At 38.5% G+C, this 26,090-nt stretch overlaps 1 protein-coding gene across 6 annotated transcripts in view; it reads left to right on the top strand.

Moving 5' to 3' along the window:
* CHD6 (chromodomain helicase DNA binding protein 6) overlaps positions 1-26,090 on the top strand; it is a 214,176-nt gene that overhangs the window by 109,113 nt on the left and 78,973 nt on the right. For all 6 annotated transcript variants that reach the window (XM_055266598.2, XM_055266604.2, XM_055266603.2 and 3 more), the window contains 11 exons: positions 7,760-7,822; positions 8,851-8,909; positions 9,576-9,693; positions 13,121-13,207; positions 13,393-13,527; positions 15,257-15,378; positions 17,045-17,288; positions 18,462-18,638; positions 19,257-19,400; positions 22,454-22,709; positions 23,533-23,743. In XM_055266598.2, coding sequence (XP_055122573.2) covers positions 7,760-7,822; positions 8,851-8,909; positions 9,576-9,693; positions 13,121-13,207; positions 13,393-13,527; positions 15,257-15,378; positions 17,045-17,288; positions 18,462-18,638; positions 19,257-19,400; positions 22,454-22,709; positions 23,533-23,743 — 1,616 coding nt within the window. The remainder of the gene's footprint in view (positions 1-7,759; positions 7,823-8,850; positions 8,910-9,575; positions 9,694-13,120; positions 13,208-13,392; positions 13,528-15,256; positions 15,379-17,044; positions 17,289-18,461; positions 18,639-19,256; positions 19,401-22,453; positions 22,710-23,532; positions 23,744-26,090) is intronic.

Below are 26,090 nucleotides of genomic sequence, written 5' to 3' on the forward strand. Positions count from 1 at the left end.
CTTTGAGTATGTGTGTACATGTGTGGATGCTTGCTTGCTAGTCTGAGATATACAGACTTAGGAGCAGGTGGGCAAAGTAGTCAGCAGTCGTGAAAGTTTACTGCTTGCCCACAGATATAACTCATATGTCATATCATTTCCAGAGCCTCTTCTAATTCGCCCAAGTGCTCTGGCTTCTGTGTTCTCATAGTACTTGCTTTTTACTTCTATTACCATGTTCTATTGCAAAATCTGCTAACATTATTTATTCAGAAGTATTTATTGAGCACCTACTGTATGCCAAGGACTATCTCTTTTACACCGAGGAACAAAAGAGACAGAAATTCCTGCCCTGGTGGAAGAGCCTGCAACAAATTCACAACTGGTTTCTCCCTCCAATGTTTGCCGGATTTTGAACCTACATGGCATGGGAGGTCAAAGGACCAAGCTCAAAACTTCCAAAGAGTAGAAGTAAATAGGGAGAGGCTGTTAATAAACCTTAAATAAGAAAATTACCTAGTACATCAATGGCAGTAAGTGCCATTCTAAAAATATATTAGAATAAGGGTGATATGGAATTCAGGATGAGGACTGCGGTTTTAAATAGGGTAGTCAGAGTTGCCTTCACTAGAAGTATAATTGAGCAAATAATTGAAGGAGGTAAAGGAGAGAGGGAGTTGTGCAGGGCAGAAGAACATTGTAGACAGAGGGAATAGTCTATGCAAAGTCCTGAGATAGAGGCATGCGTGGTATGCATGAAGAATGGACAAGGATAACTGAAACATAACAGATGAGGTGGGAGGGTGGGCAGGAACCCTGCAGGATTTGTAGACATTGGAAGATGTTTAGTTTTACTTTGAGTTAAAAGAGAAGCCTTTTAAGCAGTGTAAGCGGAGCATAATAAAAAGGGTCATTCTGAATGTTAGGTTGAGAATAGACTAGTGGGGCAAGAACAGAAGCAGGGAGACAAGTTAGGAGACTCTTGAGAATAATCTGGGTGAGAAATGAAGGTGGTACAGACCAGGTTAGAAGCAATGGAGATGGTGAGAAATTGGCTGGGTTTTGGACATACTTTGAAGATAGAGCCAACAAGATTTCTAGGCCAGTCAGATATGGTGTATGGAAAGGAAAGAGAAGAGTCAAGGATTACACCAAGATTTTTGGTTTGAGTATCTGAAAGGATAGTTTACTCTAACTCAGGTGGGAGAAGACTGTAGGTAGGAGGGGTAGGAAAGGGGGATTGGATAGGAGTTTAGTGTGTGGATATTTTAAATTCGAAATACCTCTGAGATACTCAAATGTAGATGGCATATAGGAATTATGTATATGAGGCTATTGCCAGGGGAGAGCTTCTGAGCTGGATGACGCCTGTATTTAAAACCCTGAGACTGAGTGAGATCACCAAGAGAATGAATACAGATAGAAAAGAGAAGAAACCCAAAAACTAGGCCCTAGACTGCTCCGGTAATAAGAGTTAATATTGGAAAAAATATATATATAAATTGCAAAAAACTCTTTTTAAAGGCTTGAAATAGCTGTGGAAGCAACAAGAATTAGATGAACTAAAATATCAGACAGTAAGAGTCATCCGTAGGTGGGCTGACGATGGCTGGCTGTTTTCTTCTCTGGAGGCATTTCTCAGTTCTGGGAGTGGGCCGAGGATCAGGTTTGGCCCAAACAAAAGAGACTGTTCTGGATAGAAGAGAAACCATCTGACCCTGGTGGGGATTGAATATACAGGGCTCGTGGAATGTTTGGAAACTAAAGAAATCCCCAAAGCAAGGGGATTTCCTCAAGAGACTTCTGCTGAATTCTGGGGTATCCCAAGAAGCTAGGAGTTCAGCCAGATTGAAATGTCATAGTCGCCTGGTACTTACAAGACAAAAAAGTCACTAAAGGAATGGACCTACCACAAAATACTGACTCTTGCTTAAGATATTTGTCGGACTTTTAACCTGCATGGGGTAGAAGACTAAAACACTAAGCTCAAAACCTCCATAGAGCATGTTTCAGGGCTCAAGAGAAAAAAGACCTGCCAATCTCTCAGTCAGTGACCCTGGATACTCACGTTCCAAAAACAGTAAAATAAGAGGTGGATTGAATCTTAAAACAGTAACTCAGTCCTGACCCAACTCAGTCTCTGACTGGATCAAAGGGACCACCCCCTCGCCCTGGTTGTCTAAGAGAAGATGGGAAACACTTGTAGTAGAAAATATTGTTTGGAGCTGCTACAATTTGTTTATCCACAGTGTCCAACATAAAATAAAAAAAATTAGACATTCAAGGAGGCTGGAAAAGGTGGCTAAAAATTAAGAGAATAATCATATAATAGAAGCAGACCCCAGGTGATCCAGATATTAGAGTTGGCAGGAGGAAAGAACTTTAAAATAACTATGATTAAAATGTTAAAGGAAATAGAGGGGGCCAGCACAGTGGCTCATGCCTATAATGCCAGCATTTTTGGAGGCCAAGGCTGGAGTATCGCTTTGAGCTTAGAATTTCGAGGCCAACCTGGGCAACCTGGCAAAACCCCTTCTCTACAAAAAATACAAAAATTAGCTGGGTGTGGTGGCTTGTGCCTATAGTCCCAGCTACTTGCAAGCCTGAGGCTGGAGAATCATTTGAGCCCGGGAGGTGGAGGTTTTAGTGAGGTGAGATTGTTGCACTGCACTCTCCAGCCTGGGTGACAGAGTGAGATCCTGTCTTAAAAAAAAAAAAAAAAAAAGAAAATAGAGGAATAGATGGACAAGATGAATTTTAAAATGAAGACTTCCAACAGAGAATTACATCTATAAAGAGAATCAGATAACAGTGTAGAATGAAAAATCCAGTTTATAAAATTCAAGACCAAGTGGATAGGTATATGAGTAGATTAGACGCAGCAGAAGAGGAGTGAATATGAAGACAGATCAATGGAAAATTTCTAAAGCACATAGAGGAAAAAGAATGAATCAAACAGAGCAAAAGGTAAAAAGCATAAGAAAGACAAGCGCGATGCAGTTAAAAGTTGTAATCTTTCGTAATCTTTCTTTTCTTTTTTTTTTTTTTTTTTTTGGAGGCAGAGTCTCACTCTATCACCCAAGCTGGAGTACAGTGCCGCAATCTCAGCTCACTGCAACCTCTGCCTCCTGGGCTCAAGCAATTCTCTTTCCTCAGCCTCCCAAGTAGATGTGATTACAGGTGTGCACCACTATGCCCAGCTAATTTTTGTATTTTTAGTAGAGATGGGGCTTCACCATGTTGGCCATGCTGGTCTGAAACTCCTGACCTCAGTTGATCCACCCACTTCGGCCTCCCAAAGTGTTGGGATTACAGGCGTGAGCCACTGCACCCAGCCGAAAGTTCTAACTATTTCTGATTGGAGTGCTAGGGATAGAGGAGATTGGAGCAGAGTAGCATTTGAAGATATAACTAATGACCAAGAATTCCTAAACTGATGGAAGATATCAACCAGTAGATTCAAAATCAGATAACTCTCAAGCAGGAAAAATGCAAAAAAGAAAACCATACCTAGGCATATCTTAAACTATATAAACAAAGACTGAGAGAACATTTAAAAGCCACAAGAGAAAATCTGGTGGATAATATTGTATTAAGTAGTACAATATTGAATGCATTCTCTCCTGAATTTGGGAGTAAGAAAAATATTTCCCTGTCATAATTTATACTCCAAAATACAATGTAGGACCTGGCCACTACAATAAAGAGAAAGAATAAATAAAAAGTTAAAAGATTAGAAAGGGAGTAGTAAAACTTTTTTATTAATTGTAGATGACGTGACTGCATATGTAGAAAATTGAACAGAATGTACTAACAAATCATTAGAAATAATAAATGTAGGTTTAGTTAAGTTGCTGGATATATAAAGACAATATGCAGTATGGATACATAAAGACAATATGCAAATACATATTTTTTATTTCTGCAAACTAGCGACATAACATCAGGAAAGGATAGTTATTAAATCCTATTTATAATAGCATTAAGGTATCGGGTACCCTGGAATAACTCAAAAAATACACAAGCCGTCTATGCTAAAAACATAGCTATGAAAAAGAAGACCTAAACAAATAGATGTAGTACATGTGGGGTTTTGTTTTATTTTGCTTTGCTTTGCTTTGCTTTTGTTTTGTTTTTGAGATGGAGTCTCACTCTGTCACCCAGGCTGGAGTGCAGTGGCGTGATCTCGCTCACTGCAACCTCCACCTCCCAGGTTCAAGCGATTCTCCTGTCTCAGCCTCCCGAATAGCTGGGATTATAGGCGGGCACCACCACGCCACGCTAATTTTTGTATTTTTAGTAGAGACAGGGTTTTGCCGTGTTGGCCAGGCTGGTCCCGAGTTCCTGACCTCAAGTGATCCACCTGCCTCGACCTCCCAAAGTGTTGGGATAATAGGCATGAGCCATCGTGCCCAGCCACATATGGTTATTTAATACGGCTAACATGTCTATAATTCAAACCCAGTCAAAAACTAAGTGGGGCATTTTTTAATTGGTGGAAATTTATATGAAAATGTTAAAGACCTATCTAACATAACCTGAGACAGTCATGAAAAAGAACTAAATTGGAAGATTTAACTGTAAGTCTTTGTAATCAAGCTATAGGAATGAAGGCAGGGCAGTATTGCCATGAGGATTGTCAAATAGACCAGCTGAACAAAATAGAACTACCTTGTCCAGTATGGACCCTATCAGCCACATGTGCCTATTGAGCACTTGAAATGTAGCTAGTTTGAATTAAGATGCGCTATAAATATAAAATACCATATTTTGAAGACTTGGTATGAAATGACTATTAAAATATTTTTTAATTTTTTAATTGATTACATATTGATAATTTAGATATATTGGTTTAAGTGAAATATATTAAAATTACTTGCACCTGTTTTACTTTTTTAATGTGGCTACTAGAAAATTTTAAATTACATATGTAGCTTAATGATGTTGGTGGCAACACAAATTTCTTAAACAGCACACAAAAATACTATTCATAAAATAAAAGATTGATAAAATGGATTACATAGAATTTCTGTTCATCAGAAGACACACTAAGGGATTGAAAAGGCAAACCATAGATTGGTAAAGAATGTTTGTAATCTGTGTATCTGAGAGAGGACTCTTATTTAAAGTAATTCTTGAAAATAAATTAGAACAATTTATAAAATAGGCAAATGACTTGAATAGGAGGTTCACAAAAGAGGATATCCAAATGTCCAGTAAGCATATGAAAAGGGGCACAGCATCCTCTGTTATAAGGAAAATGTGAATTAAAGAGACAACACTACATATCCACCAGAATGGCTAACATGCTAAAGACTGACAGTATCAAGTCACCCAGAACTCCCATACCTTGCTGGTAAGCGTCAAAATTTTTACATCACTGAGAAAATTTTTGACAATATTTATTTATTTATTGACAATATTTATTAAAATTAGACATCTACCTACCCCATAACCCAGTGTTTCTTCTCCTAGTTAGATATCCAAGATAAATGAGCATATTTTTCCACCAAAAGACATAATTTATGTGAATTTCTTATGTAATACAAAAATTGGAAGCAAACCAAATATTCCTCAACAGTAGAGTGGATAGTTTATTTATATTACAAAATACTACACAGTGTTAAAAAAGAATGAACTACATACTGTATGATTCCATTTACATGAGGTTTAATACGCAAAACCAGTCTATGGTGGTAGAAGTCTGAATATTGGTTACTTACAGTGGGGGCACAGGATTTTTCAGAGTGTTGGAAAAATTATATAACTAGATCTTGAGTGGTAGTTATATAAGTGCATTTCTGTATGTAAAAAGTCATCAAGATGTACACTTGAGATTTCTGCATACTACAAGTATGCCATACCTCAGTAACTAAGCATTATGTTAGCATGCCTGATAGTTCCTTGATGATTAAGACTAGATATATCTCATTTACTTCTGTAAGACCAGTGCATAAACTAAAAGCACTCCATAAATAATGTGGGATAAAAATTCAGGAAGGAAATGAGGTAGGAAGCTGGTTCATTAGTCTAGTTTCTCTTAACCTAGCACCTCTTCACTGCCCACTTGCCATAGTCAGACTTTTAGTTAGTTGGCTGCAAGATCAGTGGTAGTGGTCCTTGCTGCTCATTAAAGTTCACCTGGCTTTGGCCCTTTGCTGTTACCATCCTGACAGTATGTAAGTCTGAGTGTATGGAGAAGGGGGAGACTTCTTAAATTAAGTAACATAAATCAAGAAAAATAGCTATCTCTACTCTGTGGCTCAGAGAGTTTGACACTTTATTTCCTCACTGTGTTTCCTTCTTTCTTTTCCTCTTCCTTGTTATTTAGCATTCAACAAATACCTATTGATTATGCATTTCCTGGTCTAGCTATGTCGGTATATAAAACAAGGATCCCTGCCCTCTGAAGGTTTATGTAGTAAAGGGAGAAGACAGCAATAAACAGTGAACTGCCGCCTTCTCCCTGCCACCTATCTATGTTTAGGAACCAAGCAGAACAAATACTTAAACAGAGAAACAAAAGCATAGTCTGTATTCACACCCCTTTCTTCTATTGTTTGGTAATTATAGTTTACTTGCCTTCCTGTTGAATGGTGAGAAGGGACGTGTGTGGCTTTGGATTAACTTCTGCATGGCATCTAGCACAATGCCATGTGTCTGAGAGAGCTTAGTAAATATTCATAACCTTTGGGAGCGTCTGCCTGTGCCTGCTTGCTGATTTCCATAATTCTTTTCTGCCATATGCCTTCCTCATTTCTTTTAACCCATCATCACTTTCCTGGGAAAAGCTTGATTTAAGATCTTAAGAGATGTTTTCTATAATTTTATGGCTTTACGCCCTAGAATGGGTAGACTGAAGATATACAAATCATCCTTCTGGGACGTTCCAACCAGGAACCCAGAATACTGAATTTGGCAGTTTCGTTGTTGTGATGAGTGTTCTTTTCATATGGTGTTTTAAGTCTCATATTGTAATAAATCTGAAAAGGTCATTTTGCATACAAACCACTGAGAAATAATGCTGCTCAAGATTCTAGAAAGAATGTTAAACATTTTGTGTTTTTAACTGTAAATACTCTATAGAAAGAGATTTCATGGAGATTGGAGCATAGAAGTGTTGATGTTTATCTAGGGTAAAAAGGAATTTATGTTTTCAGTTGGGATTTAGGTTCAAAGGATGAACAGTGAAACAGCCTTTACCAGCTACAAAGGGGAAAGATGGTACAATTTAATAGAGAATAATTATACCTTGATTTTTAATAGTATGTGAAAACATTTTTCCAATAGTAATACTATTTTATCTTCCCACTAATCCAGTGAGATACATATTTTTAACTACTATTTTAATATATTTGAAGACTAGGAGGTATTAATTGACTTGCCTAAAGTCAATAGCTGGTAGATATTAGAACTAATTTTAAGACCCCAGACTCAGAGCTTTCTGAAAAGTTTATGCAGCAACATGTAGGTAGTTTTGCAAAGAAGGTAAATCTGAAAACCAATTTTAGGTATGTTAAATGCAGATCTGAAATTGAATCTGAAAAACTTCTCTGCTCTTGTGATAGAGTTGTGTCCAGAGCTTAGAAGCCACCACTTTAAATTCTAGCTTTGCAAAATATTTGTGACCTTTTGACCACTCTGTGGCCTGATGGGAGGCCTTGGTACTCAAAGGTGAACTTTTGAATGAAGTAGTACCCATTGTAGTATTTCTTATAGAATTGTTTTCTTGGATTCTGTGGTTCCAGCAATTTTCTTTTTTTTTCATCTTTGTCCCCAGGAGCCTCCAGAAGATGATGCAAACATCATTGAGAAGATCCTGGCATCTAAGACTGTCCAGGAGGTTGGTGGCTCATGTTTCTAGCTTTTATATCATTAGCACAGATTATATCTTCTGTGAAGAGATTTTTGGCTAGAGAACCTAGAATGACCATTATTGGCTGGAGTGAGAGCTAGGCAAGAATATTGTCTGGCTAGCCAACACTTATTTTTACCCCTATAGAGCATTTTAGGACATAAAACTCTTAAAATATCTAGAATGGCTCAAGCTGCTGATTTCCTCCATTGTGATCCTAGCAAAAGCCATATATCCCTTAGTTGCTGTAGCCCACCAAAATTTAGCAGAGGGCCAAGAAGAAGAGATGGAAAAAAAGTCCTAATGGAGACCAGGTTCATTGGCTCACGCCTGTAATCCCAACACTTTGAGAGGCCAACATCAGAGGATCACTTGAGCCCAGTAGTTCAAGACCAACGCAGGCAACATAGTGAGACCCTGTCTCTATTTAAAAAAAAAATACACACACACACACATACATACACACATACACACCCACATGAGTCCTAATGGAAACGTGGGGGTTCTTTTCTTCAGACATCTCAGGGCCATTGTAGGAATCTCCTATAGGAAATTCCTGGAGTGGTAGAGTATGTTGGTGCTGGTGAGAGCATGGCTTCATCTTTACTTCAAGTATGTATGAAAGTAAACTTCCTTACATGGAGAGTGAATACCATTGGTGTTTCAGAAGTTAGGTGTTAGGGGGATGCCAGAGATGAATGTAGTCACTTACCCACCAGGCTCTGGTCCTGACATTTCTCAGAGTCCTGGGCCAATTTGGGTTTATCAGCTGAGTGCCATCCCAGCCTAGACCTTGGAAGGACAGCAGGAAGATCAGTTTTTTACCTTGTAGCTGTGTATTTCACCTTTGGAAAACCTGACCAATAGGTGTCAGGAAAAGGCCTGGGAAAATGAAAATATGCTTTAAGAAATCTTTATGGAAATCAGGCAGAGATGTTGATTACCTGTTTTCTTTTGGCTCAGTAAGGGTGATCTGCCTGGGATCTGGGCTGATAACTGCTTGCTATTTGTTACAGGTTCACCCAGGAGAACCTCCATTCGACTTGGAGCTGTTCTACGTTAAGTATAGAAATTTGTACGTCTATTTAAAGTATTCTCTGTATTTGGGTTTTATATGAATAAAACTTTTTTTCTCTTGTGACTTTATTATCTTCTACATCTTCAGAGTCTTGCCTCTAAGGCATGACCCACAGGTCTTGTCTGACTCAAGTTTACCTTAGGCAGTAACGCTCAATTATAGCTGCACACAGAATTACCTGGAGAGTTTTTTTAAGCCACTGAAGCCCTTGCTCCACCCAAGACCATTGGCTCAGACTCAGTGGGGCCCAAGGATTGTTGTTTTTTTGAAAACTCCTTGGGCAATTCTCATATGCAACCAGGGTAGAGAACCACTCTCCTGTAGCGTATGCTCTTTTCCCCTCTTGTGTTTTTTTGTTTCTGCTACAGACCCACTTTCACTAATGTGTGTTAATGATAACCTGCCCACACCTGCCCTCCCTGTGTTCTCAGCCAGTTTCTCTAGAAGCTGCAGAGAGATCACTTGCTTGGAATTACTCCATTTTGTTTTGTTTTCTGTTGTTGCCCTTAAGAGGAAGGTCTTTCTAAGCCCAATCTCCAGCAGTTTCACAATAAACCATTTTACTATTTCTGCGTTAGATGGTCACCGTGTTTACTGAACACCTTAAAGCTCGATCGTTTACTAGTTACGTGCTTGCCTGACAATTTGTATGTCTTTGGATAGTTCCTACTTACATTGTAAATGGGCCACAATGGAAGAGCTCGAAAAGGATCCTCGCATCGCACAGAAGATCAAGCGATTTAGGAATAAACAAGCCCAGATGAAGCACATTTTTACGGAGGTGAAGCAATATTTACTGACTCATTTGACTGCTGCTTTTCTTGCAGCAGTAAATACTGTTTATGTTTCTAAGTCCAAGTTAAAGTCCTATACTGATCTGTTGCTCAAGTCAAATCGATAAATGTGTGCTGATTTGCAACAAAACTAGTCTAGATTCAAGTCAAAGAAAAGTATCCACCAAAGTTAAGGATCAAACCTTATAAACTGACAACTCATAAGAACATGCATCTTGGTCTGAATACTAATAAATAGCTAGAGTGAGAGGAATATGCACACAATTCTTTTGTCCCTGCTCCCTCAACCCGCTGCAACCCAAAAAGGACATTTCAGAAGGTCCTAAAGTTTGAATGTAAAAAAATAAATCTAAAAGTGTGAGAAAGTAAACAAATAAATAATTTTATTTATGTAAACTTGGGAATTTCTAAGCATTGTACCTACAGCAAGAGGAAGGACTGATGGATTTTAATATTAAACAAATCTATAAGTGCTATATATCAGAAAATGCCACAAACCTTAACCTTAATCTGTTATTCTTGGAATAAAGTCTAAACCCTGTAATATAGCCTACACAGCCCTTTGTGTCTGTTTTCTGATCTGTTCCCAAAGCAGTGGTTTTTCCTTGGCCAAGAATAGAGGAAACTGTGCTGGGGTATACAGAAATAATACAAATAGAGTTCATATTCTTGTGGGAAGGAAAGGCTCTTGAGAAGATTGGAACACATGAAATTAAGGAGGAATAATACTGAAGAGTAGTTCCTATAACACTGCCTTTGGTCTTGACCTATTCAACGTATTTATTAGCAATTTGGGTAAATATTTTTGTGATACAAATAGTAACTTCGTTTTGAGTAGAGCTTTATATCCATTATTTCCAGCTGCTTTATGAGTTAGCTAAAGCACACATGGAGGAAACTCAGGCTCCAAGAGCCTGCAACTTCCCACATGCACAGAGGTAGACTCCTGACTAAATCCTAAATCTTGAACACCAGGAGACGTTTTAACCAGACCCAATACTGAGAGAATAAATGTCAGGATCAGCCTGGGTTTGCCTGGACAGTGTAGGATGAATAAATGTAGGAATAAATGTAATATCCTACATTGTTCTTGGAATCTTTCTAGTTCTGAAGTGAGGAAAATGACTGGGTAGCAGATCTAGGGTGAAAACATATTGCCAGTTTAATTAACTACACATTTACTGTGTGTCAAGAGTAGGACGTGGCTGTTTAAAAAGTAAACGAATCCTACTAATCCTAGACTGCACCAATAAAACAGTCCTGCTGTACCATGCTCTTTTCATTCCTAAATGTTATGTTCATTTGGGTACCAGGATTCAGTGAGGGACTTTGCAAAACCTAAGGGCAGCTGCAAGAGGACTGTCATGGTGGGAATGGGGCATAGGTGGAGAGCAGACTGCACAATGGTAAGAGCCTGGGCTCTGCAGTCAAACTGCCCCTCCCAGCCCAGCCTCACACACACCTGGGTGGCCTCAGGCCATGGCATAAGCTCCTTCAAACCCAGTATCATAGGAAAAAGCAGGACTCCTGATAGAATCAGCCTCACAGAATACCTGCAAGGATTAGATGATAGTTTTCTTGCCATTTTCAGCTTTATTGGCATATAATTGTCAAAAATTTATATTTAAGGTGTACAACTTGATGTTTTAATGTATGTGTACATTGTGAAATAATCACTATAGTCAAGCTAGTGAGCATATCCATCACCTCACATAAGTAGGGGTTTTGTTTTCTTTTCTCGCCCCTAAGGGTGAGAACACTTAAGATTTATCCTCTTAGCAAATTTCAAATATATAATACGGTATTTTTAACTGTCATCACCATGCTATACATTAGGTCTCCAGAACTTATTCATCCTGCGTAACTGAAATTTTATACCCTTTGACCAATGTCTTCCCCGTTTACCCCTCCCCTTCATCCCTGGCAACCACCATTTTACTCTCTGCTTCTATGAGTTTGATTATTTTATATTCCACATATAAGCGAGATCATACAATATTTGTCTTTGTGCTTATTTTACTTTGTATAACATCCTCCAGGTTCATCCATGTTGTTGCAAATGATGGGATTTCCTTCTTTTTTAAAGCTGAATGATATCCTATTGTCTAGATATATACACCCCACTTTCTTTATCCATTCATCCCTTGATGGACATTTAGGTTGTTTCCGTATCTTGACTGTTGTGAATAATAAAGGACACAATGTTTATAGCAATGTTTAGCTCATAGGCACTTTTCCATAAATATTAGCTTTTCGTATCATTAAGATGGAAACGGTATATGAAGAACTGTTGAACAAACTGGGTTTTTTTTTTTTAACCCAGATAGGGAGGGGATTGCTGAAGAGCCTAAAGAGAGAGGAAAGAATCAAATTACTTATTGCTGCTGTAAAGGAAGCAGTTCACTCCAATGAGCAACAGTTATAAGGAAGGAAGTTAAGTTATAATTTACTAATGATAAAGATCATGATGCTACTACTAAAGAGGTAGAGATAAAGCTGTTTCGACAGTGAAGGTCTTGAAGGGTAGTAAATTCTTAATCGGGAATAATTGAATCTGAGAGCCTTGCCAGGGAGGTTGTAAAAAGTATCCTGCATTGATTAGACGATGAAACTAGCCCCAAAAGTGCCTTGCAGACTAAGTGGCAGTAAGAGCTCTTCACTCCTGGAGGAGGGCTTCGGCTTCTGGGTAAGAAAGACCTGGGTGAATGGTCCAGTTAACATAGCTCCGTCAACTTGGTCACATTACTTAATATCTCTGAGTCAGTTTCCTAATCTGTAAGGTAATTATAGTACCTACTCCGTAAGGTAGTTTTGGAGCTTAAATGAAAGTACTTAGCGTTACTCTGGACATACATTAAGTATTTCTATATGTTGCTTCTTGTTGTTTTGTAGGTAAACTTTTTTTGAAGCATAGTGTGCATAAAGCTAAAAGTGTGCATCTCAGTGAATTTTTACAATGTAAACACATTTGTGTAACTACTACCTAGATCAGCAAATAGAACATTGTCAGCACCCAGGAAGCTTCCCTCATGCCCCTTTCCAATGTTAACTATTGTTGTTATTAAGAAGAAAAAGAAACTGTAATTCCTAGTTGCCAAGGGCTATGTTTGAAATAAGGACCAGTAAGGAAAAGGGAACCCTTCTGCTGATTTTTGTACATTGCTATAATGACCAAAAGGGAATTATTACCTGGCTAGGGTGTAGCCTCTAAGATGGTTGGATCCTTTAAATTTAGTCATGGACAGCAAGATTTGGAGACAGTGAATAAATGCCTGTGACTTTTATTCTTAAGCAAACCCTTTCTTTTTGTGTTTGTTGATAGGGCCCAGAGTAGGGATCACTTAGAGATAACACCCTAGGTGTTGGATTTGAGGCAAGTGGACACACTTCCTAACTGTTCTCTGTTTGTGTTAGCCTGATGAAGACTTGTTCAATCCAGACTATGTAGAAGTTGATCGCATCTTGGAGGTGGCCCACACCAAGGATGCAGAAACAGGGGAGGTGGGTATTCGCCTCTCCTAAAGCATCTTCCCTTCTTTCCACATATTTCACTTGTTTTAACATGTGACCTTTGTCTTAATGGTATTCCTGTCTAGTCATATAGGGTGGTTTTTCAGAGGTTGGCAGATATGACTGACTCCTTTAATCTAATAGAACATTAAGTTTCTTTCCTGTTTTCCCACCAGGAGGTAACACATTACCTGGTGAAGTGGTGCTCACTACCATATGAAGAAAGCACATGGGAGCTAGAGGAAGATGTGGATCCTGCAAAAGTTAAAGAATTTGAATCTCTTCAAGTTCTCCCTGAAATTAAGCATGTGGTAAAGTAGTTTTGTCTCTCTCTGGCACTTCTCGGAACATGTAATTTTATGAACTTTGCAATCATGGAAGTCCACCTGGCTTGTTCCTAGGTGGTTTCTGTGGTATTTTACCTTCGTTACTTCTCATTGAACCTTCTATTCAGTGTTTTCCACCCCAGATCGAACTTTGCCAGCACCCTGGTCACCTTTAGGTCTCAGGTCTGTTTTGATGTATGTGACATTTAAGAAGCTTTGATATTGGCTTAGATTTCTTGGTGTGTGGCTGTTATATGGAGTCAGTAAAATAAAATTTGTAAGTAATGGCTGGTGTGCAAGAGAAGCTCAGTAGTATCTTTCCTGTTTCTTATCTCTTCATCAGCTACCTCTTTTCTTTGATTTTCCCTTCTTCACTCAACTGGAATATTATTAAGCGAAGAACTTTCCTTTATCTGCAGATCCCTGTGACTCCCACAGAGAGAACATAGGTTTTTGATAAACATTATTGAATTTATTTGTTTTTCTGATTCTGGATTATTACCACTCAACTGCCAAGATCTCCCAGGGCGCCTGAGAAGTATATAGATTATCCAACAATTAAAAGGAGGGAGAGTTGGGATCAGAGCTTTTATTTATTTTTTTTATTTTGAGATGGAGTCTTGGTCTGTTGCTGGAGTGCAGTGGCACAATCTCAGCCCACTGCAACCTCCATCTCCCGAGTTCAAGCAATTCTCCTGCCTTGGCCTCCTGAGTAGCTAGGAATACAAGCGCATGCCACCACGCCTGGCTAATTTTTGTATGTTTTTAGCAGAGATGGTGTTTCACCATGTTAGGCTTGTCTCAAACTCCTGACTTCAGGTGATCCGCCTGTCTTGGCCTCCCAAAGTGCTGGGATTACTTTGGCGTGAGCCACCACACCCAGCCCAGAGCTTTATTAAGGTGTAACTAACTTGAAAAGAGAATCAGTTGTTAAAGAATATGGCTATAGGCTGGAATGATCAGTTTCTGTTTAAAAAAAAAAATTGCCATTTTTATGTGAAAAACTGTTATCTAGTTCCTTATTAATATTATTTCTTGCTTTTACATCACTGGAAGGTTGATACTCGGAACATTAAACTTGGGTCTCTGTAGGAGTCCATTCAAGAGGAGTGTTTTGTTTTTGTTTTTTTTTTTTGGCATATGAAAGGTAGATAGAGGTGTCTTGAGATGCAGAACTGTGATTAGAAACTTACATAGTTCATAGTGTTTTGTTTGCATGATTGATTATTATTCTTTCAACCCTCTCCCATATATACTGTTTTCTGCTTTTAATTCAACTTGTCAGTCATCTATTAAGCATTTGCTGTAGGTTGATTCTTATGTGAGATATGGTAAGAAACAAGGTACAGGCCCTGCCCTCAGGAGCTCACAGTCTAATGGAAGAAGCATGTGTGTGCATGGATAAATAAATACAGCACCAGGCTAATTGTGGTGTGTGGTGTAATGCAGTGACAGACCAGATAGAGAGCAGGGAGAGTTTCATTCTGAAGCTAATTAATTGTAAGTTATTATCTAGAAGCAATCAGGATTCCTACCCATTCTCTCAGCCTGACTCCTACTTAGTTCCCCCAACCTATACATTACTCAGAAGGTAATAACTATAGTTTGAAACCAGCCTTGTGACAGTGAGATTTACCACTGTCCTCATTAGTATCCATGTTATGCTCCTAAAACATCATTCTCTATCTATTATGCTGTTTGCTTTCCTGTCTAGGAGCGGCCTGCTTCAGACTCCTGGCAGAAACTCGAGAAGTCTCGCGAGTATAAGAACAGTAACCAGCTCCGGGAGTACCAGCTGGAAGGGATGAACTGGCTTCTTTTTAACTGGTATAACAGGTAAGGAACCAAAACCAGCCCAGATGTTTGTACCCGGAGGTATATTATTGCCTTAGCCTGGAAAACCTAGAGTCGCAGTAGCAGACTGGTGAGAGGGAGCAGCATGGCCATCAATTTAGGGTGGTAATCTTTGCACATTAATCATCCAAGACTTACTTTGTTTTTGTCAGTTGTTTCTCCAACCAAAAGGAATGATCTTTAGACATCATTGAATTTGTGCCTTTTTTTTTTTTTTGACTAGCCACACCAAAGGTTGGGCTCAATCTAGATGAAACAAAATCCAGAAGATCCTTTAAAGCTGTTTTCTATTTCTAAATCCTTAACCTGAAAAAAAAAAAAAAAAAAATATATATATATATATACACACACATATATATATGGGAATATACCGCTATACAAAAACTTTTAAATATTTTAAAATTTCTTGACTCTTTGCAATAACACTTAAGAGTCAAAAAGTTTAAAAAAAATTGGAAGTTCATACAGTAAAAAAGTTACAGTAAGCTAGGGTTAATTTATTATTGAAGAAAAAATATTTTTAAATAAATTGAGTGTAGCCTTAGTGTACAGTATTTATAATGTCTACAGTGGTGTGCAGTAATGTCCTCGGCCTTCACATCACCCACCACTCACTCACTGACTCACCCAGAGCAACTTCCAGTCCTGTAAGCTCCATTCATGGTAAGTGCCTTATATAGGTATACCTTTTTTGTTTTTGTTTTTTAATGTTTATTTTTTAGTTCTAGGGTACATGTGCCAGATATGCAGGTTTGTTACATAGGTAAATGTGTGCCATGGTGGTTTGCTGCACCTATCAACCTATCACCTAGGTATACCATTTTATTTTTTTATTTTTTATTTTTGTTGAGACAGAGCCTCGCTCTGTCACCCAGGCTAGAGTGCAATGGTGTGGTCTCAGCTCACTGCAACCTCCGCCTCCTGGTTCAAACGATTCTTCTGCCTCTACCTCCCTAGTAGCTGGGATTACAGGCACCCGCTACCTCGCCTTGCTAGTTTTTGTATTTTTAACAGAGATGGGGTTTCACCGTGTTGGCCAGGCTGGTCTCAAACTCCTGACCTCAGGTGATCTGCCCGCCTTGGCCTCCCAAAATGTTGGGATTACACGTGTGAGCCACCGCGCCTGGCCAGGTATACCATTTTTAATCTATATTTTGCTCTATTTTTACTTTGCCTTTTCTGTGTTTAGACAGGTTTAGATACACAAATACTTACTATGGTGTTAGAATTGCCTATGGTATTCACTGCAGTGACATGCTGTATAGGCTTATAGCCTAGAAGCCATAGGCTGTATACCACATAGCCTAGGTGTGTAGTAGGCTATACCATCTAGGTTTAGTAGGTACACTCTATGATGTTCCCACAATGACACAGTCACCCAGTGATGCATTTCTCAGAATGTGACCCCATCCTTAAGTGACACATGACTGTATTTTCCCCCAAATTAGCAAGGTTCTGTTCTGGAAGTAGGCAAGGTATGAATAATAATAATAACTAACCTCAGTTTAATATGTAAAATGATAATAAAGCCTTCAATGATAATCTTATAGGTAAAGGTCTATTTGTGAAGCATCTTTTCAAGTTATAACCAGCCTCTGTAAGTTTCCTATATTGATAATGAATTACTTATATTTCTCACTCTCTGCAGAAAAAACTGTATTTTGGCTGATGAGATGGGCCTAGGGAAAACCATCCAGTCCATCACATTCCTTTCAGAAATATTTCTGAGAGGAATCCACGGCCCTTTTCTCATTATCGCCCCTCTCTCCACCATCACTAACTGGGAGCGGGAGTTCCGGACATGGACAGAGATGAATGCCATCGTGTACCATGGCAGCCAGATCAGCAGGCAGATGATCCAGCAGTATGAAATGGTGTACAGAGATGCCCAGGTGAGCCTCACGTGAATCAGAGACCCAGGGACTGCCTAAGCTGAGAACAGCCTTTCTGTCACTTATCTTTAGAAGTTCCAGTGCCCTGCATCTTGTGTTAATGTGGAATGACTTTGTAATATGTTTGTCAAGGCTGACTCCTGCTCTCCCTGGTAGTTCATTTTAATTTATGATATAACACAGGATTGTAGGGCATGCTGTCTAAACTCTGAAATATACCTTTTTTAGGACACTGAAAGTTTGACTTGTTGGTTTATGAAGTTACTTTTATATGCAGAAGATTTTATCTGAATTGTTTTGTGTTCAGTGAAGAACGTGAGCAAAAGAATTACTACACAGAGAATGGATTCCCAGCCAGGGAGTTTGGAGAGGAGGTTAACAGATTTGACAGAGAAGGATAAAGAGAAAATAGGTTTCAAATCATTAAAAACACAACAGCAACATTTTCTCTTTTTTTAAGTTTTTAAGTGCTATCACTTAGCTGAATATAGTTGTGTGTTTGTCCTGTACACTGGTTTTTATAATTAAGGTAAAAATTAAACGATTTCAATCAGAAGAAAGCCAGTGGTCTCCCCAGAGGTTTCAAAGACAGCAGAGACACTTGAAAGAAATTTAAGAAGTGCTCTAACATGATGCAGGTCTGCTCTTGAAATGTGATGGCAGCACCAAGACAGACTGAAAAACAAAGCTGTATCCTGCCTAGTAGTGCTTGTCTTAGGTGAATCAGGATCATTACCTTCAATCTGTGCTAGAACTCAAATTATAAGGTGAAATTAAGTCTGAAAAGTAGCAGAGAGTTTCCTTTCGGCATTCAAACTATGCATGGTTTAGACTGACTCCTGGCTGGGAACTTGTGAACCAACACCCATCTGATTTCCTTATCATGACAGCTAATAAATAAAAATGCTGCCTTGCCATGCCTTCCGTGTTGCCCATCCTTCTCACCTTTGTGAGGGCAGATGTTGTCTCACTTCTGTTTCATTGATGGTGTAAGGCCTTTTGGCTAACTAGCTTGTTCATTCTTATATTCTCTTTTCTCACATGAGGAAAAGCAGTGCTTGTCTTCTCACCTAGGCCCCAGCATTTGTGGTGCTGCCTCCTCTAATCCAGCAGATATTAGCAGAATTCTATAGCCACGGTGTAAAGCTTTGACTTTTGTTGTATCATCCTCAGGGAAACCCCCTTTCAGGAGTCTTCAAGTTCCACGTCGTCATCACAACATTTGAAATGATCCTAGCAGACTGCCCGGAGTTGAAGAAGATTCACTGGAGCTGTGTGATCATTGATGAAGCCCACAGACTGAAGAATAGGAACTGCAAACTTCTGGAGGGTCTAAAGCTTATGGCCCTGGTGAGAGTTAGCAGCTCTTTACATAAACACAGGTTCCTTCTGTTCAGCTTGGAGGAAACACTCTTTAGCCATTCTGCGTGTAACTTATTTCTGCCTAGTCCTTTTACATTAGATTTTCTTTTTTGGTCTCTCTAACTGCAATAGTATAGGAATTAAGGTTTTTTTTGTTACAAACTGGGTCAACAATTTGGCCTTTGCCACAGATTGGTTTCCATAGACTTAGGAGGACTCTTAAATACCATGAAATATATGACTTGGAAGTGTAAGGTGTTTTGGCTGGTTTCCAGGCCCCTAAATGAACTGGTACCAAAGATGATGCCCTTTTAACATTACTGCCTTGGCACAGTGCACAGTATCTGGTGGGGAGGCACTCAGTAATATTTAGTGAATGAGTAAATAGTTGCTTTAATTAACATGAACGTGCTGCTGGAATCAGTGATGTGAAAGGAAGGTTGATTCGTTTATTGACTATACCCCTATGATGGCATATTGTCTTTTCATTAAAGCAGATCAGAATTGCCCCAAATTGAGCACTCAATGCCCTGGCTTAATTTTCCCCACGAAAATGCACTGTTTTGATGGCTCAAGCACTGTTCATCGTGTGTTTAATTCACGCAGGAACATAAAGTGCTTCTCACTGGAACACCCTTGCAGAACTCTGTGGAGGAGCTCTTCAGTTTGTTAAATTTTCTGGAGCCATCACAGTTTCCTTCAGAGACCGCTTTCTTGGAGGAATTTGGAGATCTGAAAACAGAGGAACAGGTAATTAGGGACCCAAAGAATTGAGGAGACAATGTGATCGTTATCTTCATCAAGAAAAGAGCAGGATGCTATGGGTCCAGGATTTAGCAAGTTGTCACATTCCTGGTAAAATGAGCATTACCTCTTTTGTTTTATGTGTTTGTTTATGTTGGGGAGGGTAAGCTGATTATTAGCAGTTCTTACTGCCCCAGAGGATAGATGGGTCTGTACCCAAAATACCTTATGTGCCCAAAATATTTTATGTTGGTGTATCGGGCCTCCTTGCTTCACTAATTTCACATACTGTGCGTTCACTGATTTTGCTTATAGCTCTGGTCTCAGGAGCATGGTGCTTTCTTCTGCTTCCCGCATCCTTCATCGTTTCCCCTTCAAAATCTACAACTTGTTCCCAGGTCCATCTTCTTGAGTACAACGCAATACACAGGTAGTGAGGAAAAAAAGGCAGTTACATACCTGGAGTAGTTGATAAGTCCACTTTTGTCCAGATCAGCTGCATTTCTTCAGTTTTCAAGATCCAGTTCCAAGTCTACCTTGTTGGACTCAAAGCTAATAAAAAACAACTGATAGTAATAAATACTCTACTAGGGATTATAGAATCTCTACTAGGGATTATAGAAATAACCCAGACAAATGTACGTGCCATAAGAGGAACAAATAGTAGAGTTGCTCCTTCAAAGGAGAGACAGGTCACATCTATTTGAGAATTAGAAAAGACTCTAGGGAGAGAGTACAATTTGAAAATGCATCTTGAGAGATGGGCAGGTTTTCACAGGTGTAGAGAGAGAGGTGGTAACCACTTTGCATAGAAAAAAAAACCCAGCATAATCAGAGTCATAGTAGTTATTCACTAGTGGGGAAACATCTGATTAAGCTGAAAACAGAGTGGATGAACTGGAAAATATAAGGCCAGAAGGGTTTAGGGTTATATTGTGGGAAGATCTTGAAAGGTAGTTTGAAGAATTCAGCAGGTAACAGAGAAGCCATGCAAGGCCTTATTACAGGAATGACATAATTAGCTCTGCCAAATTAATCCAGCAATGGTGTGTAAGTGGGTTGGGGCGAAGAATGAGGGGAATGAAAAGGTTTGGGAATTTTGCCCACATGTCAAGCGTACACTCTGGGGTTCCAGTCTCTTTCTTCCTACTTCTGATGCAAGTCAGGCTTGCATCAGAGCAGTGAATAATCAAACTTAGTTCCTACATTTGCCCTATCTATTGATTTTCAAAAGCCAGCTCCAACCTTCTCTCCGTTTTTGGACCATTAGAAATGCATCCTCTTCTCCCATTGCACTTAATTTGTGGTATGCATTTTTTCTTCTTCCTAGACAAAGATCTCCTTGAGGACAAGGCCCACATCTTCTCCCAAGTTGTGTTTGTTGTATTGACCAGCACAATGTCTGGCATATAGTAAACTCTAAATGATTCAAGGTATGAACCAAGAGAAGGGCAAAAGCTGAACCCAGCATGTGGCAGATTGACATTTGTCCCTGTCTTTAACAATCAGCTAGCTGTGTCTTTTCTCTTTAGGTTCTTATATAGTAATTCCTTACCCATATGGGGGATTCGATTTCTAAGTACCCTTGGTTGGTAAAAATGAAAGTCTCATAAAAAGATGAAGATTGGAGTTAGGTAGGAGAAAACCATAAAAATGACACCAAATATTTTATTTTTTTAAATATTTAGTTATATATAATTATTTTTAAATTTTTTGGCTTTTTTAATCGACAAAAATATGTATCACATACAATATGTTTTGAAATATGTATACACGGTGGAATGGCTAAATAGAGCTAATTAGCACATGCTTTTTGTGAGAACATTCAAAATCCACTCTCAGCAATCTTCAGAAATACTGTACATTGTTATTAACTGTAGTCACCATGTTGTTCAGTAGATCTCTTGAACTTATTCCACCTGTCTAACTAAAATTTTGTATCCTTTGAACAATACCTCCCTACTCCACCCCACCGCCCAGTCCCTGGTAACCACTACTCTAATCTCTGCTCTGTGAGATGTCTGTATTTTAAAACACAGTAAATAAAAGTTCTGGAAAGCATCTGTTTCCAAAATAAAGCATGTTCATCATTGTCTAAAATGTGCTTTTGTAAGTAACTCTTCTAAATCACTCTCTGTAAATCACTTTATATTTCTTCAGGAAGCAATCTTCGCAGCACACGACTTGTTTATGCAGAGTCTACCCCTTTTAAAATTTTTGAACAGCCGTTTCTGACTTGAAACGTGATTTCTTTTGCACTTTCATCTTCCCTTGTTTTTCCATCAGAGTTAATCTTACCGGTATCAAGTTTTAGCTCCAGGTTAACTCAGGTACTTTGAGTTTGAATCCCTCAGTCTGTCATTGTCTCACTGGGAGAGGGAACAAGTCACCTTGCCGCTGATGCAGTCAGTTGCATAAAGATCTGCTGTCCAGGCCTGCGCTTTTAGGGGAAGAACAGACAAATTGTAGCAATGAACACCATCAGACTTAAAGTGCCCCTGATGTGACAGATTCCATGATAGAGTAGATGTCACCTATAACATTAGTTCTTTACATACTGCTACACCCAAGCATGTATGCTGCTATTGTTACTTAGAAGGTATAGGAGGAATTGTTTTCCAGATCATCTCTACTTCTTACTCCATTCTCTCAGCGTCTAAGTTGCCTTTGTAATATATCACTCATACCTCCTAACATAATTTAAAATATTCTTCAGGTAATTACTGTGCATGTGGTGTGTGCGTTAGAGAAAGAATGACAGAGAGACGTGTTTTCTCTATCCTAGAGAATAAGTACTCTTTTATACCTTTCTCCCTTTTTATCTTCTGAGATTGCCACTAGATTCTCAGTAATTGCTTGTGAATTAAAATCATATCCCTTATTCCCTTTCAGTACTATTATAAACTCTCCATTTTCAGGGATTGATCATAATCTTTCTTTTAGTCTACTATCACAGTACTATGTGTAAATGTTCAAGAAATTAGAGTGAAGGTTGGAATACCCCAGTAATCATTAACTTGGGATTGAGGCAGGTAACTAGGTCTCATTTCCCTGGACAGGTAAAGAAACTGCAGTCTATCCTAAAACCAATGATGCTTCGGCGGCTGAAAGATGATGTGGAAAAGAACCTTGCTCCCAAACAAGAGACGATCATTGAGGTGGAACTGACCAATATCCAGAAAAAGTACTACCGTGCCATCCTCGAGAAGAACTTTTCCTTCCTGAGCAAGGGGGCAAATCAGCACAACATGCCCAATCTCATCAACACCATGATGGAGCTGAGGAAGTGCTGTAACCATCCCTACCTGATCAATGGTGAGTCAGGGGCACTAGGAAGTAACTCAGGACTACCATGGCCTCTGCAAGAAGCTAATGATAATCAAATAACTCATGTATTGAATTTTCATTATATGCTAGGATGTATGCATTCTCACCTTTTTACAGAGTATAAAACTGAGATGCAGAGAGCTTGATGAATTTGCCTAAGCGATATAGCTACTAAGGACCAAGAGCCAAGGTTTGAACTTCTGCCAACACGCTGCCTCACAGCATGTACTCTGCCGGGCAGAAGATGGGTATCACTCGCCAATTTGCTGCCCTTTATTTCTTCAGAGTCTGACCCACACTTTCTACTTGGGGACAGGGAAATATGTTACTTAGTTGAATCAGTGAAAGTGCTGCAATGAGATTAAAACTCTCTGCAGACAAATTAATAGTTAACCAAACTAGTTAGAGAAAATGTTGGGAGGATTTTTTTTTACAATGAAACTTTTGGAGAAATTTTAAAATCAAAATGTGGCTTGGATTATCTTATAGTGTTTGTGATGTCAAGGGTGTGAAAGTCCTTCTTGTCTGGGAAGATTTCTTTACTTGGGTGAGTCAGCTTAGGACTTGGTATCTCAGATCCTCTCTCTACTTGGTGAGACTTCCCAGGAGAGTGGAGCACCCGAGTTCTCTCCTGCTGCCACTGCAAAGCCCTCTGCTGAAGTTACAGACCAAAGAGTGCACCCAGCATCTCACTGGACTGCTGGTCTAGGACCTAAGGATTCACTTCATTTTTCCCAGGATCTGTAAAGCAGAGTACAACCTTTATCCTTATATTCTGTCCGAGGAATAGTTTTATTCCATTCCTTTTCAGGAGCAGAGGAGAAAATTCTGGAAGATTTCCGAAAAACCCACAGCCCTGATGCCCCTGACTTTCAGCTGCAGGCCATGATTCAGGCAGCAGGGAAGCTTGTGTTGATTGATAAACTACTCCCTAAGCTGATTGCAGGTGGCCACAAAGTACTCATCTTCTCCCAGATGGTGCGCTGCCTCGACATCCTGGAAGATTACCTCATCCAGAGAAGGTGAGACTTGTGTCAAAGCTCTGCATTCAACACTGGGACAGTTCATTTTCTTTGATATTTTTTTGATCCATTCAAAAATGGAGGAAAGGAATCTCCTTTTAAAGATAGACTAAAATTCAGAGTTAAATTTTATGACCAAATGGACCCAAGTTTAACTGTCAAAAGTAAATTTCATGACCTATGATGTAGAGTCCTTGCTTTGCTTAAAAAAAAAAATTCCACATATTTATATTAACTTTAGTTGGAGGAAACAATTCAAATAGCATTAGAAAGGGCTAAGAAAATAATGTATTTACATTTTTATTGCTTAATAATGGTGAAAGAAACATATCCTGGAAATCATCACTATATCCAATTTCTAAAAGAGCATAAACTGGCAACTCACAGAAGGAATTTGGGGGATATTTTATGTCCTTTCTCAGCAAGCCTTCTAAGGTTTTATGATGCACTGGCTATGGCATCCCAATTTATTTTCTTGTTCATACTCTTAAGAATTCCTTGAATCTAAGTTACATTCCTCATGCAAGTCAAAAGTCTATGGTGCTGTGTGGGTTGTTTGGATTCTGTATGGGAACTACATTTGTTACCTCATATGTATTACTTTAGATTTTCAGTCGTTGTGACACATCAGTGATCTGAAGATGACAAATGAGTTTTTAAAAATTCATTCTTAATGATAAAAGACTTTCAAGATCATAGAAACTGGTAGCCTAGGCATTAGTAAGTCTAAAGAAAATCTTGTTTTTATAGCAAATCTTGGATGTCTTAACAGATATTCTTATTCTTTAACATTCTGTTTGCCCTTGTACATTACATGTACTTTATAGCAAGAGGATTAAAAGAAATGACAAATTAAACTATGGGTATGCTGACATTTAATGTAACATAAATGATTCTTCCAAGTCTGATTAGACAATAAAATAATTCCTCAGAGCTCTATAGGAGAGATTTCTATATAAAGGATTCTTGAGACTTGTATTACATGAATAAATCAAAACTCGTAAAGCAGTTTTGTAGCTTTCAATTCACTATAGATTAGAAGCCTATTGCCAGAGCACCTGCTTCTTATATTATCTTATTCTTTAAAATATGTACAACTGTTAGTTTACAGATTTTTAAAAAAGAATGCCCCAAAATGAGTAAAGGTGTATATAACAGACTTTTGGTAAGTACAGAGGTCTTTAGCTCTCTTTTATGCTATTTTCTCTTTATTATTTATTGCTCATTTTGTGTTCAAATTACTTAAGATTGTAGTTTCTCTTGAAAATGCGGAAATACGTAACACTACCACCTGCACAACTCCCCATTCATCTTGGGGATTATCTTCTCAGTCTGTTTTTTCTGCATAAATATGTTTAGCTTTATTGTTTGTTTGAATTGCAGTGCTGTTCTACGTTGCACTTTGTACCTCTTATTTTTTATTTATTATGATATTTTTTCTTTATTTTTCTACAACAAAGTTTTAATGATCTATGTGATACTCTATTTTAAACACTTCCAATTTTTCAGCATTTTAAGGGACTCTATAAATGAATATCCCTTTAAAGTACTTATGTTTTCAGTATTTCTTTAGGATAAATGTCAGTGCACATTTTTAAAAACATTTGATACACTCAGTCCAAAATGCCCTCTAGTTAAGAGTGTTTTATTTGTATTCCTTTCCGAAATATCATATGAGAATGCCTTTTTTCCATATTCTGATCAATATTGTTTTTACTTCTTAATCTTTGCTAATCCAGTAATTCAAAATTATTATCTCTTTAATTTGTAACTATGATTACTAATGAGAATGAGTATTTTTTCATATTTGTTATTTATATTTTGTTTTTGTGGATTGCGTAGTGATGTTTTTCATGCATTTTCTCTTGGTCTTTGACTTTTTGTTTATTTATAAGAATTTGTTGCAAAAACTTTCCCCAGTGTTGTTTTTGTTCGTTATTTATGAGTATGGGTTTTCATTTATTTTATTTTTTGATGTCCTAAATTTTATAATAGTCAAATCTCTGTCTGAAAACAACTTTAAATCCTTTTTTAGGCCTAAACTTAAGCTTAAATTAATGTGCTTTAAAAGGCTTCTCTCTCATCTTAACCGTGAGACTCATATAAATATTCTGAAGTGTATATACATATACGTATTTTTTTTTTCTTTTTCTGAGACAATGTCTCGCTCTGTCACCTAAAATGAACTACAGTGGCTCAATCACTGTGGCCTCAAACTCCTAGGCTCAAGTGGTCCTCCCATCTCAGCCTCCTGAGTAGCTGGATTATAGGCATACACCACCATACCCAGCTCTTCTTTTCATGTTTATGGCTTCTTCACCCAAGATGCATCCAGCAGGGTTCTTCT

Source organism: Symphalangus syndactylus, chromosome 24, assembly GCF_028878055.3.
Source record: "Symphalangus syndactylus isolate Jambi chromosome 24, NHGRI_mSymSyn1-v2.1_pri, whole genome shotgun sequence".
Classification (NCBI taxonomy): domain Eukaryota; kingdom Metazoa; phylum Chordata; class Mammalia; order Primates; family Hylobatidae; genus Symphalangus; species Symphalangus syndactylus.